This window comes from Pituophis catenifer, unplaced genomic scaffold, assembly GCF_029215685.1.
Source record: "Pituophis catenifer annectens isolate HBS135680 unplaced genomic scaffold, rPitCat1.0.hap2 SCAF_6, whole genome shotgun sequence".
NCBI lineage: Eukaryota > Metazoa > Chordata > Lepidosauria > Squamata > Colubridae > Pituophis > Pituophis catenifer.
In genome coordinates, this window is record NW_027256886.1 from 42,525,468 (window position 1) to 42,544,823 (window position 19,356).

At 37.1% G+C, this 19,356-nt stretch overlaps 1 protein-coding gene across 2 annotated transcripts in view; it reads left to right on the forward strand.

The window, feature by feature from the left end:
• MMS19 (MMS19 homolog, cytosolic iron-sulfur assembly component) overlaps positions 1–19,344 on the forward strand; it is a 30,643-nt gene extending 11,299 nt beyond the window's left edge. The window contains exons 6-31 of one of the 2 annotated variants that reach the window (XM_070946395.1): positions 146–215; positions 300–428; positions 1,102–1,163; positions 1,348–1,434; positions 2,352–2,426; positions 2,579–2,656; positions 2,932–3,070; positions 3,372–3,526; positions 3,741–3,819; positions 4,530–4,655; positions 6,303–6,384; positions 7,196–7,293; positions 7,490–7,615; positions 8,325–8,480; positions 8,815–8,914; positions 9,086–9,188; positions 9,489–9,566; positions 9,821–9,947; positions 15,752–15,852; positions 15,935–15,991; positions 16,081–16,267; positions 16,606–16,688; positions 16,805–16,969; positions 17,065–17,124; positions 17,239–17,339; positions 17,816–19,344. In XM_070946395.1, coding sequence (XP_070802496.1) covers positions 146–215; positions 300–428; positions 1,102–1,163; positions 1,348–1,434; positions 2,352–2,426; positions 2,579–2,656; positions 2,932–3,070; positions 3,372–3,526; positions 3,741–3,819; positions 4,530–4,655; positions 6,303–6,384; positions 7,196–7,293; positions 7,490–7,615; positions 8,325–8,480; positions 8,815–8,914; positions 9,086–9,188; positions 9,489–9,566; positions 9,821–9,947; positions 15,752–15,852; positions 15,935–15,991; positions 16,081–16,267; positions 16,606–16,688; positions 16,805–16,969; positions 17,065–17,124; positions 17,239–17,339; positions 17,816–17,843 — 2,652 coding nt within the window. In that variant the 3' untranslated portion in view covers positions 17,844–19,344. Of the gene's footprint in view, positions 1–145; positions 216–299; positions 429–1,101; positions 1,164–1,347; positions 1,435–1,902; positions 1,911–2,351; positions 2,427–2,578; positions 2,657–2,931; positions 3,071–3,371; positions 3,527–3,740; positions 3,820–4,529; positions 4,656–6,302; positions 6,385–7,195; positions 7,294–7,489; positions 7,616–8,324; positions 8,481–8,814; positions 8,915–9,085; positions 9,189–9,488; positions 9,567–9,820; positions 9,948–15,751; positions 15,853–15,934; positions 15,992–16,080; positions 16,268–16,605; positions 16,689–16,804; positions 16,970–17,064; positions 17,125–17,238; positions 17,340–17,815 lie in introns of those variants that run through there. The other variant, XM_070946396.1, reaches the window with a different exon arrangement.
• The last annotated feature ends 12 nt before the right edge of the window (positions 19,345–19,356 follow it).

The following is a 19,356-nucleotide window of genomic DNA, read 5'->3' on the forward strand; positions in this document are numbered from 1 at the left end:
CTTTAATTTACATTTAATTAATCTGAATTGTCCTCTGTGCCAATAGATAAAGTATAAATAAATTTACCTTAGAAGAAATATGATTTTAAGAATATGTGAATAATAATTATTTTAATAGCCATGCTTTTCTTTTCTTTTCTTTTAGTCTATGCTACAGTTAAATCGTCATACTGTCTATAGTATCATCACTAATTTCATGAGCAACCGAGAGGCAGGTAAGAAGAGTATTTTTGGAAGTAATTGAATCAGATGTCCAACTTGAAAACTGTGGGATCTTATTTGCTGCTTTTTTTCCACAGAGCTAAAAAGTTTAGGTGCTGATTTCACCTTGGGCTTTATTCAGGTGATGGATGGAGAGAAAGACCCACGCAACCTGTTAATAGCTTTCCAGATTGTTCGAGACATCATTGTAAAGGGCTATGCACTAGGTAAATTCGCCTCAAAGTGAAGTTAATCATCCAAGGAAAAGCTTGCATTACCATTATAGCAAGTGCAAAATGATCCAGGAATGAACTGATCGGAGAACTCCATATTCAGTTTCTTTCCAGATCATCTCATTGGAGGTGAACAGGATCACTGGTTTCCAGAAGCATGTCCTTCAAACCAGAAGCTGTTTTGGGGTGTTCAAAATGAAATGAGGGTATTTCAACCAGTTTACCCCTCAAAATATCTCAAGCAACTTCCAGTTTGGATTATTTGTTTGTGAAAATTGTCAATCAACCCTCTGGAATGGCCTAGTCCAAATGGAAACAGAATGTTCTGGAACTATCTGACAAGAGTTATATCCAGATTGGAAGATTTTAGAAATCTGTAGTTCTACCCTCTTAGTTATGAGAATTTATTCTAGTAAGGAGGGATATTGAACATGGAAAATAGCTAAAATACACTTAAAGTAAAAAACATTGAATCAAAGTTGTAGATTGTCTTGTGTTAAACTCTAAGACAAATCTCCCGAGTTGTGGATGATAACAGTTATGTCACTAGGTGAATTTCAAATATAGATCCTGTCTAGAATTTGAGCCTCTGTAATTTGCAATGGCTTAATACGAAATTGTAACTATGTATACTCAGATGCCATACTATTATGTTTATAATTTTCAGGGCCTTTTGCAGAAGAGCTGTTTGAGGTGACTTCCTGCTACTTCCCTATTGACTTTACTCCTGTGAGTGAATTGTTCAGATGACAAGTTTGTCTTATAACTAGTTCTCAAACTGAAATATGGGTGCTGAAATAACAATATCTGTTATGAAGGATATTTTTTCTGAAGAGGTTTATTCAGCATACCCAGGGTGGGTGACTGAACAAGGTGACTTTCATAATGTTTTCAATCTTTGATTTTGTTCTAGCCCTCCAATGATCCTCATGGAATCCAGAGAGAAGACCTGATTTTCAGTCTGCGGGCAGTGCTGACCTCTACCCCTGTTTTTGCTGAAGTACGACAGTTTTATTCAGCAATTGGTGCAGTATTGGTTAACATGAAAAGGGACATGAATTTTCACGACACTGTTTTTCACTTATAGTTAAACGTATTGTTACAGTGCTTTTCAAATTAATTGTAATTGTTGTCTCCCCTTGATTCATACAGGTGTTCCTTATTACAATTTTGATATGCTGACTCTAGTAGACAGCTTTTTGTTTATTGGGCTTGTTTTTACACTAGAGACAAAGGAAGAAAGAGAAAATTACTCTCTTCTGAGCCTTTTGGGATTCCAGCACATTAGTGAGGCTGTTTCTTTCCTAATACAGCAGCCTTTTACACCAATTAGTTTTGTCCTACTTGAGCTTCAGCTTCAGCTTCTTCCTTCAACTTCTATATACTTGGATTCACAGAATAGAAATACAGCACCTTCAACATCCAAGAGTCTCTACCATTGTCTAAGAGATCTGCCCTTTTATACATTGCTCACAGGTGCCCAAATTAGGCAAGAAGCTTCTCAGTGTTTACATATTACTTTACGCACAGAAAAAGGCCCTCAATTATAGATTGGGATCAATCTATAATATATAGATTATATCATTCAGATCATATCCTGCCATAAGAGGTTGAAAATAAATCCATCAACACTGATATTTGGGAAAGATTTCTGATTTGTTAATAGTAAGGGAAATTGATCCTAGTACATTCAACTTCAATCCTAACTTCTGGTAACTTCCCTGGATGCATCCATGTGGTTTTCTTGGCATGATACAAAAGTGGTTTAACATTGTGTTCTTCTAGAAGGTGTGTGTGTGTGTGTGTGTGTGTGTGTGTGTGTGTGTGTGTGTGTGTGAGAGAGAGAGAGAGAGAGAGAGAGAGAGAGGAAATTTTTCCCATCCAAAATGTGCTTTTTATTACTTTTTCCTCCTACAGTTCCTACTTCCATTGCTCATTGAGAAAATAGACTCAGATGTACAAAGTGCCAAACTGGATTCCCTGCAAACCCTGGTGAGAGCACTCAGTAGTGATAATTAAATTTGCCTGAGCCATGGGAATTAGTTTTACTTTATGCCCAAATGGTACAATGTATTGGCAGTGGGGCTGCTTGTTATTTGGCAATTAAGACACACAGCTAATTATTTCTGTATATCTCCTTACAGATTGCTGCATGCAAGATCTATGGGCATAAAGAATTGAAAGAATTCCTCCCTAGCCTTTGGTCATCCTTGCGCACTGAAGTAAGAGGAAGTAGTGTATTTTTTGGGTGGGTGGGGAAATAGACTGAATTTTTGGGGATCCGTGCATTCTGAATTTTCCCACTCTGCCTTTCTGAGGTTCTACCGCACCTGACTTTATACAGTTTTACAGTGAATAGTTTAAAGAAGCTATAGAGATAAATGGAAGAAATAGATTAAGAAATAGATTAAGCTTGCTTTTTAAAGATGTCTGTAATACTAGCTAAATATACCCACCATAGCAAAAACAAGAAGATCTGACTCCACCTTTTTAATAGGTGTTCCAGACAGCAAGTGAGAAGATAGAAGCAGAATGCTTGTCTGCTTTGCGAGCTCTGTCAGCATGTCTGTCCCGTTTGGTGCTCGGAGCTGATGATGAGGATCTTCTGGATTTCTTTCTTAGAGGAGTTCTGCAAGGTAAGCCCTGAAGAGCTCTTACGTTGGTTTTTTTGGTCCTATGATAGGTATTCTGTTGTTTTTCCTTGACGTGCTGTTAAAAGAAGTAAACACCTTGAGGAAAAGATAGTTCATTTTAATGTTACAGTCATGATTTTGCTCTAGCACTCAAGGAGAAGGTATCAGGAAATAAGATGCAGAGAACAATTTTTTAAATTAAACTTTAATGCTGTTGGCAATCATTACTCTAGTGGAATAAATGCAATATTGGTGCTGCTTTGTAAGGCATGCTATTACTGTTAAGCAATCTTGTTTATTTTAGATTGCAGACACCATCTATGTGAACCTGACATGAAACTGGTGTGGCCAAGCGCTAAGCTCTTGCAGGCAGCTGCAGGAGCTTCTTTGCGGGCTTATTACCAGATCACAAGTAGTGTACTTCCTTTGCTGTTGGAACAGTATACCAAGCATGAGCAGGTGAGAAGAAATTGGGGCAGAAAACATTCTATTGAAGCAGGGTTAAAAAGTCATGTAACTCCAGACTCAATATAGTTTGTGGCAGTTCTGTCATATGCCCTAGGCTTATAATTCGGTTGGACTCCAATTTAGAGCAAAAGTCTGCATATTTTATCTTTTCCTCTATCTAGGGAAGTTTCTCCAATCCATCCTGTGTCCTCTTGATCTCTTGTAGAGTAGTCAGCACAGGACAGTCTTGGAGGTGTTGCTTGGTTTCTTGGAGTTACGGCAAATGTGGGATCCTGAGGAGGAAGGTGAGTTGCTGCTTAGTTACCTTCTAGGACAGAATTTTCTTTTACTTAAGTGTTTTGCTAACAAGACTGTTCTTAACAGCTTCCTTATATTAATGTGCTTCTGTGTTACCCAGAGGTGTGTTCTGCAGAGATAAATGATTTTCATCCATAGGGCCAGAGCAATAGTCTGAGAGGGAAAGCGGAGAGACAGGGAAATTTTTATCCTTTGTAATAGTTGAGGTAAATTCTGGAAAACTCTTTTTCTTACAAACCTAATTCTAAATTTCTAAGACTGCCTTGGTGTGATTTATCATGCATAAAGGAACCATTCCTGCTTGAATTTAGCCAAACTTTTCTTATAAATATATGTAATCAGTTTTGCCAAAGCTGCATATTTCCTCATTTTAGTCTCAGGTTCTTGATTCTGCATAAGTTTCAAATTCTGTTATCTTTCTCAAGATACTTCCTCCTTTCTGGAGCTCATTTTTTATTCTTCCAGGAATTTGTAGGTAAGGTGGTATTGTATCACCTAGAGCTTTAGATGGTTTTCACTCCTTTAAAATTATAATTTTTCTGCAACCTTCACAGACCACTGGTTCAACACTGAAGGATATTATTATAGTAGCAATGCTAGCATAAACCTTGTTGTTTCTAGTTTTGAATATCTGATATACTCAAGATTATTTCATTAGATAATGAAATTATCCTCCCTCTTTCTGCCTCCTTTACAGACAAAAGTCCACTGCTTTCTTGCAAAGATGCTCTGTGTTCTATAGTATTCTCTGTCTTAGCTGAGCCCAATATTCAACTCCAATTGGTTGGGATCCAGATTCTGACATTTCTAGCATCTCGTCAAGGTATGTGTTATTCTTTGGTTTGAAATGGCATTCCTTGGAGGTAGAGGAAAGATCATATACTTTTTTCTCTTGAGTGCATTTTTATTTTTTTATATATTTTTTAATGTTTTATTTTATTTTATTGGAAAGACAGTGTCATGTCAGGATAATAATGCAAATAAAGCAGAGCCAGAGAGAGATCAATGGTAAATCTTAACATACATGCTAATAACTATAACTGTACTATGTTAACAGTAATTACAGCAATACAACCAAAAAGAAAAGAAAACTTCAACTAAGTTTCTACTTGCATTAACTTATTTACAAATTTTTCCATATTATATCCATAGTTTTATACATCTTTGTTGTACTGACATTCATAAACTTCCCTCTCATTTCTACCTCTTGTCTTTATCCATTCATAAAATTTATTCCATGTCCTGTAATATTTCGAGTCTTCTTTATCTTTAATCTTTAATCTGTCCATTTCAGTACAATCCCAAATTTTCCTAATTATGTCATCGTCCGATGGGGTGTTCACATTTTTTCAATATTTAGCATATGTAATTCTAGCTGCTGTCAATATATGTAACACTAAGTAAATGGTTGCTTTGTCATAACTTTCCGACAATATACCTAAGAGGCATGTTTCTGGTTTGAACTCAATATGTTGCTCAGTTATCATTTCTTGCCATTTATGAATTTTCTCCCAGTAACTCCTTGCTTTCTTAAAAGTCCACCACATGTGGTAGTATATTCCTGGAGTCTGGTTGCATTTCCAATAATTGGCGGAGGAGTTCTTATACATTTTGGCCAATCTTGATGGCGGCAAGTGTCACCTATAAAACAATTTGTAAAGGTTTTCTTTATAGGATGTGGCCATCGTCAATTTGTAGTTTCTCTCCCAAACTTTTAACCATTTTTCTAATTTTATGTTGTATCCGAAATTCTTTGCCCAGGAAATAATTGTTTCTTTAACTATCTCTTCCTCCATTTTATAGTTCAGTAAACAATTATATATATATATATTAATCAATTTTTCATCCATCCCCATTAAATTTTGTCCAATGCTGTTTGTTCTTTGTTTACACCCCATAATTTAACATCTTTTGCATGCCTTGCTTGGATCTGCAAATACAGCCACCAAGATAAGTCCAACCCCTGCTTCTGCAACTGTTGTCTGGATTTAAGATCACCCCTTTCATCTAAAATATCCTTGTAACATACAATTTTTCCCCAATTATAAGATTTAAATATATTATTGCCTCCATTGGAGAGAGCCAGACTGGTACTTTCCTACAGTGTTGCAGTTTAATTTTTTCCCAAATGTTTAAGTAACGTGTTCCTCACATAATACCTCTGGAGATATTTGTGTGCTGTTTTTCTGCCATACCAAGGAGAGGTGTGTCAGCCTAATTGCAAGTTGTGCCCTTCTAGTAATAATAGTCTTTCATTATTTAAGTTTACCCAATCTTTTAGCCACTTGGCTAAAAGATGGAGTGCATTTTTAGATGCTAGTGGGTATATATGTGTCTGGTATGCTGGTTAGCATGTTTCCTAGCCTTAACAGCTGAGCTTCCAGCAAATTGATCATTTTAATGACTTTGTATATGCTGTGATTACTTCACAAGAAGTAGGATATAATATAGCAATTTTTTTCCGTTTTAGAGCTCCTGGATCTTGCAGATGTGGAAAAGCTTGCAGATCAATTTGCACAGTTCATCCTGAATGAAAAGGATTCCCAAATCAGGTCAGAACAATCCTCCTGATCAAACAAACAAACCATTGAGAATTTCTGAAAAAGCATTTTTCCTTTTTGTAATATTGGGTATTTCATTAGTAATTTGCTTGCAAATAGTAAAAAGAATTCCACCAATTAATGCATAACAGTAAATTCTTCAATTTCAGATTTCCATATCTTGAACTAAGATTTTTACATGTTAATTAATAGAAAAGGGCATTTCTAATACTGCTGTTGTGATCCCATTTGATTCCTCATGTTTGGTTTGTACTGCCATCCTTTTGATATAAATTTGTAATACTCTAGGCTGGGTTCACATAACAAGATAATGCTCAAAGAAATAAGCTATGTTATGGCTCAGCGTGAAGTCCTAGATCTCATATCATACTAAAATAAAGTTTTTTTTAAAAAAGTAAAGGTCTAACCACAGACCTACTTTCACCTAGATTAGCATTTCCAGATTAATATTTTATGGAATTGGACCAGTAGTGTTGATAATTTTTCCATAGAAGTACCAGTTAATTCAGTTAAGTTTTCAATTGCTCAAGCTACCATTTAACCACAGTTCAAAGCCTGTCAGATTATTTGATAATACGTCTAGTGAGAATCCCTATCCTCTACTACCAGATTTTAGCCTAACACTTCTGGATGGAATTTAGCAAAATCTAGGCATTTGGTATCAAATGTGTTTATAAACTAACATTTATAAAACCTCACATATAGAATATATGGTATTGCAGTTTCAAAAATTTGATCCCCACAGAATGATCTGTGTGTTTCATTATGGCAGTTCATTCTTACTTTTTCTATATCTTCTTAGTTTGGCAGCTATGGATGCTGCTGGCACCCTTGCTCCTGTCTACCCAGAAATCTTCAGCAAGTGTTTGGTTCAGAAGCTTTCAAAAGGACTGGAGTCAGGTAGAATCTTTCCAGTGGATACCTTTCTTAATAGTTGCACAGAAGTACTAATTCCCTGTCTGAATTTCTCAGTAGTCATAAATGCATTGTAAATAGATTTATTGTAAATAAACTTAACCTGCATATGAAAGATTGCTATTCTATCCTGAGAAAGTTTGGTAGTAACCAAACTAATTATATGATTGATATGTTTCAGAACTTCAGGACAGCACTTCAGCCCATCAGAAACATCTACAAGCTCTGGCAGCAGTATCCACCCATCCTAGTATTGTAAGGCAAACTGTTCCTATCCTCTTGCAACATCTTCAGCAGATTCAAAAAGGTAATGTTTTAAATGACAGTACTGGAATTTTGAGAAGGGGAACGCTATCTGATGTTTGAGATTGTATTAGAAAGACCCAGATCACAATGGTGATCTGAAAGATGGAAAGGTATAGTGGAATCTTTCCACAGGAACAGCACTGAACTCTAAATTTTTAATGTCTTCTACTACAGACAGTAAATCATTGTTCTATAATTACATATAGCAGGACTTTAAAGCTTGGACTAATTAATGAAATCATGTACTGAGGGAGATGTGCTGTCAGGGTATTTGTTGTAGCCTATTATTGTCATGGTGTAGTGTCTTTGAAGAGATTACTATCTCATTTATTAAGCTGAGAAATCATTTTTAAGACTGTGTGCACCGTCTCCAAATGGTAGTATAACATTGGAAGTATGAAATAAAACAAATCTGTTTTGAAAGTTTGGTTTTGAGGTCAGTACAGATTTAAAATCTGTTTTGGGCAGATTCATTTTATAGAAATTATAGGCTTTCTGGTTTGATTGCTCACTTGCAGTGGAGAGGAGCAAAATGATTGCATGTGGAACCGCTTTGCAAATGATGCACTTCTAATCATTATGCCACAGGGTGATAATTCAATCACAGACAATGTAATGATCATTTTTCAAATATGTGAATTATCAATAAGTACAAGTTCTTTTTTTAATACTATGAGTTGTGGGTTTTAAAATTCCTCTTGTTTTTGCAGGCAAAATGCCAGCAAGTAATAATTCAGTGGTATCTGTGTGCCACAGCTTGCAACAAGTCGCCCTTCAGTGCCAGCAAAATGCTCAGACATACTGGTATTTCCATCAGGTGGTGGTGCCCTGCTTGCTAGGCTTAGCAGTGCAAGCTGCTTTGGAAGGTAGGATGGCAGAAATACTCACTCTTTTACACCCTCTCAACTAAATTTTAGCAGTACCTGCAGTTAAGGTTGGATTGTTCTTTTTTCCAATCCTATATTGACTAATAAAATAATTTTCTTTGTACTTCTGAGTTCTGAGCAAGAAGAGAGATAAAGTTTTGTGTGTTTAAATTCATGTGTTGGGCTGGCTTTTATTCCTCCTTCATCTGTTCAGAGCTGCTTCTTCTGTTATAATTTCTTCTCTGTGAAACAGCCATTAACAGGCAATACATTGGAAGGACCCCTGAAAAGAACTAATAAGAACAAACATCTCAATTTCTATTACCACTTTCAGAAAATTCTCAAACAACACTTGACAAAGTTCTGCTAACAGAAGAAGCTTTATCATCCATGGTGTTAGTCATCAGTGCGGCCTGCATGCACTTAAGCCCAGAGTGAGTAACAGGTCCCTTCCTGTGGTTTCTGATGCTATACAATTTAATATTTCATTTGGATAAGACTGGGTTTCTGTCTGACATAAATCCAATATTAGGAAAGGTGTTGGTAATCTCTTTCTCCTGACATTTCTGTGCGTTAATATAGTGTCAATTGTTATATTATGGCAGGTTGGCTTCCCAGAGTGTGTCCAAAGTGGTACCTCTCTTCCTGGATGGAGAACTTTCCTTCTTGCCTGGAAACAACTATCCCAGCCCTTTTCATCCCTTTCAGGTATTTGAGCTTAATCTCTGCCAGCTATTTATTTGATGCAATTCAAGGTGGTGTACTTAGGACTTCCTCCTTCTATTTTCCCCATATCACCAATTCCCTGAAGTAAGTTGAGCTGAGAGTGAATGACAGTCTCAGAATCACCCAACCAGCTTCTGTGCCTAAGGAAGGACTAGAACTCATGATCTCCTGGTTTCTAGTCTAGCACCTTAAGCACTATACCAAAAATGGCTCTCTGTATGGAAAAGCATTCCTAGATAGTTCTGGATAGCCTGCATAGTAAAAATGATGTCTTTTCTACAGGATGGGCCATGTCCAACAGCAGCCCCAAGAAGACTGGTTGCTCTCCTTATGGCCTTCGTATGTTCACTGCCAAGAACAGTGAGTCCTGGGGAGAATTTTCAGTGGTGTTTTAGAGAATGGGATGGGATAATTTATAGTCTTTCAAACATCCACACATCAACTTCCATCATTCTAATCAACATTGCTGGTGGTGAGGATTGTGGACATTGTAGGTCAGGAACATTTGGAAATTTACTTGAGAATAGATCAGCACTATGTGATGCCAAGGTGAGAAGCCTTGTGGGAAGTTTTCTGTTACCTTTCTTCTTCTGCAGTGTCTGTTTTCCTTGCAGGTGGCAATTCCTCAGCAGGATCGGTTGTTGCATGAGCTTCTAGCTCTTAGCTGTTCCTGTGACTGCCCATTCACTGCTACTGCTGCTGCCAAATGCTTTGCAGGACTGATTAACAAATACCCAGAAGGTAATAAATGAAAGCCTTAGAATCAGGGTAATACTCTCATGCTACTGAAACTCTAAAACTGGATTGTGCTACATATTATGTCAGATGTAAATGCCTTATTCTCTAATGTGTAAATAGTATATGAACGGGGTATCAGGGGTTAACTTATTCTTCACTTCTTAATGTATTCATAATTCACCACTCCCATATCTAGCTCCACCCATTGTATATATAAGAAGCTGTATGCACCCACTTCCTTGCTTCTATCTGTGAATATTCAGTGAATATAGAATGCCTAATGTGAATAAAAGAAGATATATTTAAATCTTTAACTCTTGCTAAATTTATTGAGTCTGATCCTGAAAATATTGCAACAAGCTGGTAGCAGAGGATGGTTAATTGACTCAATAAATACTTAAAAATGTCTAAGAAAGATAGGCCCAACACCAGGGCATACAGCAAAGAAATGGAAACAGAACAAGAAATAATCAACGAATCCACAAACGCGATTTCGAGAGAATCCGAAGAATACACCACTGAAGACGAAGAAATAATAGATGAAAATGATTATCAGGAGGAAATCGAAATAGAGAATAACGAACTCAGGTCAGAGATATTAAAACTATTGAAGAGTCAGAAGAATGATGAAAGCCTCATCGCGAAACTCCAAGACATGCTGAAGAACAGCGGAGCAGCGAGAGAGATGCACATCACTAATGAAAAATCAAAAGACCCAAAAATAGTGAGTGATATGACTGCAGAAAAAATTATTGTGAAGAAGAAAAACGGTGATCCCGCGCGAAATTTTGAATGGCAGCCATCTTGGTTTCAACAGACCTCCAGGGTGAGCGAAGCAGAGCCAATCAGAAGACTCAATTCAAAATTTCTGGCACGAAAAACATTATCAGACAACGAAAACGAAAAAGAAGATTCAAACACCTCAGAAGAATCAGAATCAGAAAGTGAAGGTGATTCAACAAACGATCAAATAAAATCAGCAATGAAAATGCTTTTTGCTGCATTTGGGCCAAAACTAAGAATTACTAAAAAACTAACGAAGAAGCGAACGAGCAAGCCAATGACTCAAGACCTGCCCGCTCCCATTCTGACTACGAGAGCGCCGACGCCCGAACCCAGAGAGCCCTGCCGATACCATCCCACGCCACAGACCGAAGCAAGCACCAACGCACTCAAAAGAAGAGGAAGAGCAGCCGCCATCGCCAGGACTCCCAAGATCGAGCCAGAGACCGATTCGTCTGAGGAGGAGCAGAGCGAGCGAGCCGCAACGAGGAGAACCTCTCACGACGACTCCAGGGAAGAAATGGACAACCCGCATGCGCAAGACTACGCAGACGCTCCGGGAAGACATGAACTGACGAGAAGACCATGCAGGCTCGTTGCGAGCATCCCCACGCCGTTTTGTGACTTTCTACATTTACGAGACCACGGACTGCCTCAGGTCGTAAGTAATGGACCTAATAATGTCGGAAATTTACCCAGTGACTTCCCAAAGCTAAGGATAGATGGCATTAATTTACAAGAATGGTATCAGCAGCTCCAGGTTGTCTTTATGAAGGAAAACTTACTATTTTTTATCACTAGTCCCCCAAAAAGACCTTGGACTCTAAAAATAGACTGTTTACATCATAGAGCATTTTTCTTATTAATATCTAGTGTATCTCCTGCAATGTATCACAGCATTAAGCAAAATCTGACTGTTTCAGAAATTATTCAATGCATGTTCAATTTGTTTCACAGTGACAGTGTAGCTACCACCACAAGGATGTCTAAAGATTTCTTTTCATCTAGGATAAAACCAGGGGTTTCCATAAGTGAGCACTTAATATCTTTAAACAAAATAAGAGCTGAACTGCATTTAAGAGGGGAGGTGATTTCAGACCAAACAATGAAAAGTGTTATTATCAACTCACTTGATCCATCATGGGACAATTATATGTCACATTTAGACACAATCAATCTAGGATACTTATCCATAGAAAGTCTATCCAATAAATTAATAGCAGAAGACAATTCAAGAAGGGATCGTTCTAACAAACACATAGAACACAAACCATATAGGAAAGTAGCTTTCCAAGAAAAATATAATGAAACATTTAAATGTCATAACTGTGGATCCAGGGAACACAATAGAAGAGATTGTCCTAAAACTTCAAAAGAAAGACATAGGTCTGAATATAGAAACAAATACAATTATAGACAGTCTTCCATGGATAGACATAGATATAGAAGCCCACCAAATTACAAAGAGAATAGAGGGGGCAGAGATAATTCAAAGGATAGAAAATCTGGTTCACTGAATGGACTAAATAAACAAGACAACATTAACATACAGCAGAACGAGAACAATAATTGGCTTATTGATTCTGGAGCAACTAATCACACCACTAATAACAAAAATATATTGTCTTCATTTGTAGAAGATAAATTTGTAATAAAGGTAGCTAACCAAGAAAAGGTTCAAGTATTAGGTAGAGGGAATGTAACCTTACCTGGTCTAGGAAAAATAGAGGGGGTATTGCTAATACCTGAAATACCTCATAACATACTAAGTGCCATAAAACTAAGTAGAGATTCTGATATTAACATTGTTTTTTCTAAAGGAAAGGCGACTCTGGAGAAAAATAAAATAGATATAGGCACTGTGATGATTAAAGGAGGCCTACCTTATCTGATAACAAAAGAAAAATGGTTGCATAACATTGACTCAAATATGGAAGATTGTATTGAAGTAGATGATGAAAACATTAGCAACAGTGACAATGATGAATGTAAAATATCTCATGATCACAAAGATGCACACAATGAAAAAAAACCAAAAATAGGTAAGCCAATTCATGATGAGTGTGCTCACATCTTACATAGGAAGTTAGGACATGCCAGTTTTCCTGTAGTACAAAAAATGACTGAACACGCAGAAGGTGTTAAAATAAAAAATTGTGAAAACTATTTGGAATGCTCAGTATGTAAATCCACAAAACTAAAAACTAGCCCCAGGCCAAGAAAATCTACTAGATCAACCAACAAAATTTTTGATTTGGTACACATGGACTTAGTTGGTCCACTAACTCCATCAATCACTTATAGAAAACGTTACTTCTTGACCATAGTAGACGATTATAGCCGCTATGGATTTGTTTATACATTAAAACACAAAGATGAAACCTTTCAAAAATTTAAAGAATTTTATAAACGCATAGAAACACAACACAATATCAAAATAAAACAAATCATGACAGATAGGGGATGTGAATTCATGTCCAAGGAATTCTCCCAATGGTTAAAGGACAGAGGAATGTTACATTACACGTCTAGCCCTTTTTCTGCGTTCCAGAACGGGATTGCAGAGAGAAAGAACTCAACATTACAAACCATGATTAGATGCACATTGGAAGATGCTGGCTTAAGCAAACAATTCTGGTCAGAAGCCCTACATTATTCCAATTACACACAGAATAGAACCTGGTCCAGCATTGTAAATAAGACACCATATGAAGTGATGTATAATAGGAAACCAAAATTGGCACACATGCACATATTCGGAGTCACTGCAGACGTACACATACCTAAGCAATTAAGAAGAAAGGGAGAGAACGTGTCCAGGAGACTCAGATTTATGGGATATGAGACAGGCACTAAAGGGTACAGATTCATTGATAATAATAACAAATTTATAGTCTCCAGAACAGCTGTATTCCATGAACAGGCCAACTGGTCTAAAATACATCTTAATGAAATATTTCCAAGTAAAGACAAAGATACAAAATCTCAAGAGAAAGGGACTATAGAAAAGCAAGATATCAACAAATATAAAAACAAAACCAAAACATGGATAAATAGCCAACACAAAATAAAGACAGACACACTAACAAAAAAGGAAGCAAGATATTTGCATGATAACAATAGTAAACCTGAAAAAATAATTAGAAACACCAGAAATCAGATGCCTAGCAATTACAAGGATTAAATGTATTTACACCTGCAGTTGCACCAAAGGATAAAACAATTATTGGTACCAGGTGGATATATAAAATTAAGAACTTAGAGGGAGGCAATACCCTATACAAAGCTAGACTAGTTGCACAAGGTTATGCACAGAAATATCCGGAGGACTATACTGACACGTATTCCCCCACAGTAAGAACTGAAAGTGTCAAAACAGCTCTAGTGGTAGCATCAGCACTTAATCTAGATGTATTCCAATATGACATACAGACTGCGTATCTACACGCAAAACTAGATAAGGAAATATATGTAAGAGCACCTCACAGTCAATACACAAACAAGAATGAGACTTGGTTGTTAAACAAGAGTTTATACGGGTTAAAACAATCTGGTAAACGATGGTATGATTGTTTAGTAAAAGTACTCAAAACCATGGACTTTAATGCCACCACTGCTGATAACTGTTTCTTTGTTAAAAAGGATGATGATTACATAGAATTTGTATTGATCTATGTGGATGACATTTTATACATAGGAAAACATAAAGAGAGAAGAGAAGCTTTTGTGACTAAGCTAAGTGAACATTTCTCATTGAAATCTTTAGGCAAAGTAAACAAATATCTTGGTGTTCAAATTAATAAGACTAAAAGAGGATTCAAACTTACTCAGAGAGATAAGATCATAGACCTCTTGAACAAATGCAATCTGAGTGATGCCAAACCTTGTGATACTCCTATGCAGACTGATTTTCTAAGAAATGCTGATGAATCATCCCCTGAATTCAAAGATAATACATTTTATAGATCAGTCATAGGTTCACTTCTTTATATATCTAACTGGACAAGACCAGATATCGCTTTACCTCTCAATTTATTATCCAGACATGTCAGCAAGCCAACAATGTACCACTGGGAAGCTGTTAAAAGAATATTAAGATATCTGAAAAATACATTAGACTTTTGTTTAATGTTGGAACCCAAAGATAGTAAAGAACCAAAGCTCACATGTTACGCAGATGCGGACTGGGCTGGAGACATCTCATGTAGAAAGAGTACATCTGGTTATATATTTCTCTTAAATGACTGTCCAGTTTACTGGTACACTGGTAAACAAGAATTAGTGGCCACTTCAACGACTGAAGCGGAATATGTTTGTTTATCTAAAGCTGCAAATAACCTTGTATGGTTTAATGATTTGATTTCAGATGTCTGGAAAAAACCTGCTTTGCCTTTTGTTATGCATGAAGACAATAAGGCAGCTATTGAAATATCTAGATCTGACGCCATTGGACAAAGGTCCAGACACATAGATATAAAATTTAAACATGTGAGACAATTATCTCAGGATGGATTTATAAAAGCAGTACATTGTGAAACTTCAGAACAATTAGCTGACATATTGACAAAACCTTTACCTTCTAAACAGCATAAATATTTAACTTCTAGGTTATATGTTTTGTACTGTCCTGAATCTGAATGTAATTGGTGTTGCATAACGAATCGGCATTTAGAGGGGGATTTGTCAGATGTAAATGCCTTATTCTCTAATGTGTAAATAGTATATGAACGGGGTATCAGGGGTTAACTTATTCTTCACTTCTTAATGTATTCATAATTCACCATTCCCATATCTAGCTCCACCCATTGTATATATAAGGAGCTGTATGCACCCACTTCCTTGCTTCTATCTGTGAATATTCAGTGAATATAGAATGCCTAATGTGAATAAAAGAAGATATATTTAAATCTTTAACTCTTGCTAAATTTATTGAGTCTGATCCTGAAAATATTGCAACATATTACTTAGTTTAACTATTAGAAAATAGGTGTAACAGTTGCTCACTATGTTTCTACTGTTTTCAGGGTCACACTTAGATCAGCTCTTGGAAATGGCCATAAAAACGTTGGAACAAGGCTTGAATGAAGATCCCTATCAACGCCAGGCCCTTACTCTGCTGTTGTGGGTAAGTTTGCATAATGCTGTATGCACACTCATCCTTCCTCCATTCTAGTTTCAGAGTTTATTGTATCTTTTTGTCCTTGCAGGTGAGTAAAGCGTTGTTGCTTCGCTACCACCCATTAATCAAACAGCTGACTGACAAGGTGAGCTCCAGAGAAAAGCTGGGATTCTCATAAAGGCCTAATACTTTGACCTCTTCCTTAAACATGTCCTCCCGTTGTTTGCTCTACAGCTACTCCAACTTTTGGGGGACTCCATTCTTGGCTCTGCAGTGGGCGATGGCTTTGCCTTGCTCATGGCCGATTCTACTGATGTATTGGGCAAGAGCTGTCATGCTGAGGTGCGTCTCATGTTCCGCCAGCGTTTCTTCACAGATTGTGTGCCACAGTTGGTGCAAAGTTTCCACACATCCACTCCTGGTAAGAAATCTCATATTTCATTAAAAAGCATTTCCTGGGCAGTATATTCTCTGCACAGGAGAAAAGGAACGTTATGCTCTTTCCTGCTTTATTTCTTGCAAGGTTTGGGCTTTCTATTATTGCTTGAGGGGCAGACAGGAGAATTTGCAGCCTTAATTGTCCAGCTCCATGATTAGAGAAAAAATTGAGACATAGAAGAATGACATGGCTTTCTCTTTACTGCCAACAAGTGTTTTCACTATGGGCCTCGGTCTGTGGCTGTCGGAATCTCTTGCAAATGGATGTTGCGATGATATTTTTCTAGAAAAATCTTAACTGGATTGCCTTTTTCCTCCTAGATGTGAAACCAAATTACCTGAAAGGCCTGTCTCACATATTAAATCACTTGCCCAAGCCAGTGCTAGTGACAGAGCTGCCTACAGTGAGTATGAAATAATGGCCAAGGTTCTCTTTACCTGTTGGAGGTTCCTTAAATCCAAATGTATAATAGTAAAGGAAATGTGACCCTTTCCTTTTCTTCTTTCCCCATCCCCACAGTTGCTGCCTCTGTTGCTAGAATCTCTGTCATGTTCTGACCATGTGGTGCAGCTTTCAACTTTACGTTGCATACAGCCATTGCTACTTGATGCACCTCATGTTATGCATCTCCACATCGACACACTTGTGGGCAAGTTTCTTAACCTAACAGACAATTCTGCCATGGTGAGGAGAGTAGTATTTCCTTTCTAAGATTATTCTCTCCTTTTCTATCTGGAAGAAGCTTAGAAAGTTAATTTCCTGCCTTTTATGCGTTGCAGGCAATCCGTATTGCTGCACTTCAGTGCCTCCATGCACTTGCCTCCTTACCTACCCCAGTGGTAAGTGGTGAAAGCAAATGTGGCTGGTAATTTGGCAGTTCATCTCCCTCATTTGTTTATAAGTGGGGCTTTAGTTGAGTCCTCATTAAAGTGGTGCTTTCCAATTCATGACAGGTGATCCCATTCAAGCCACGAGTCATTCGAGCATTGGCCAAGCCTTTGGATGACAAGAAGCGCCTTGTACGTAAAGAAGCTGTCATAGCACGAGGAGAATGGTAAGGTTTACATAGTACTGTTTCTTTCATTTTTAATAGCAGCCCTGATCAACTAGGTCTCCTTGATATTAGCTGTTTAAAAAGCCTCTGTAATGAAACTAGTCATACAATGCTTAAATGAATAATTTGACTTTTTTTTTTTTTTGCTTTAATTTATATGCCGCCCTTCTCCAGAGACTCAGGGCGGCTTACAATGCGTTAAGCAATAGCCTTCATACTTTTGTATATTTATACAAAGTCAGCTTATTGCCCCCACAATCTGGGTCCTCATTTCACCTACCTTTGAAAGGATGGAACGCTGAGTCAACCTTGAGCCTGGTGAGATTTGAACTTGCAGTAATTGCAAGCAGCAGTTGTTAATAACAGTGCTTTAGTCCACTGTACTACAGGCTCTTTGATAGTAAGCTTTGGGAAGCATGGTTTGCAGTGTGTATCCTTTCTTTTTCTCATCTAAATCTGTCATCTATTTTTTACAGGTTTCTGCTTGGGACCCCAGGCAGGTGAAACATCACTCTGTGAATCCTGACTGACAATCTTTTGTGCTGTTGGCCTTGAACCACTTTTCTTGCAGTTCAGCAAAGCTTTGGACAAAAATGGAGAGGTTTCCTTCCTTTTTAGGGGTGGACTGCCTTTTCTATAGGCTGCTGGAATCCTAATCACAATGGATACAACCCTCAAGCCTCACTTTTTACTGCAGTGCAGTACAGCACAGAGGTAGCAGAATCTCCTGCGTGCAATATATGGGGTTAGATAAATAACCCATTTGTTGAAAGCTTCTGGAGAAGATGCCTCTTAAGAGAAAGACATCGAACTGAGCATAGCAAGTTCAGTTCTGCTATTCTTCATCATGTTGCTGGAATGCTACATTCTTATATTCGTCATTTAGTGGTATAAAAATTAACCACTATAAACCATAGCTATCTACTAGAGGAATTCAAACAATTTTCATTTATAGTAATTTTGCATACATGAAACACATGTAGTCATAAACAAAATAAATTATTACAATTTGGGATAATTATAAAGTTCAGAATTCTAAATACAAATGGCAAGAACTATGGAAAGGGTTACTTAGTTGTTTAGCTATCTTGGGTAGCTATGTTTGAGAAAATATAAATTGGTGAAAGCATAAGGCTCATTTAGAGTGCTGAGAATATGTTATAATATGGTTGACAACAGGAATGTGGAATTCTATAAAACACCAATTTACCAACAATAGGTTGCCACTTTCTGTCCCTGCTTATCTTTGAGGGACGGGGTAAGTTGGATACTTCGAGAAACAAAAGTGCTGGGCTGAAACTACTCATAATTTTCTCTAAGAATACCTTCGGAGCTGCAAAATGATATTGGAAATAAAAATGGTGAAGGCTGGTTCTTTGCTGTAAACTAGTCTCCCATTTATCTTAATAAAAATTTCCTGAAATAATTGAAATGAAGCAAGAGAGGATGGTAAGGACAGTGTGCTGATTTGAACAGCTCCAAGCTAGTTTAGTGTTTAGAACATCAGGATGAAACTGTTGTTTAGATGTAAAATTGGCAATATCTAATTCCTTTCTTATATTCTTTATTAGTGCTGTTTTTATAAAGTATGAATATAGTATTCTACCTAGATTTTTATGAAGCATTTCCTATTCAATCTAATTTTGAAAAGCCTTAACAGTGGGATACTCATTTGCTGTAAAAGACACTATAAAGAAACAGAAGGTTTCCTTCATTTAATAATGTCGAAGGACATCTCATTAATGAATATAGCAGAATTGCAACAAAGTGGATAAGAATAGATCACTGCACAGTGATCATGATAGTGTATACTACTGTGAATATTAGGAAAAAGCTGCACTTCACAAGAGTAAAAGTTGTTGAAATATAAAGCTGGGAAGGACTGCTGAAAAGTTCTGTTTAAAAGACCATACCATTTCAACTTTTTTTTTTTACATAAAATAAATTTTGGATGTTCTGTTCATTGAACATAGAATAATTAATAAACTGGGGGCTCCAGGCTTAAGTGCTTGACTAT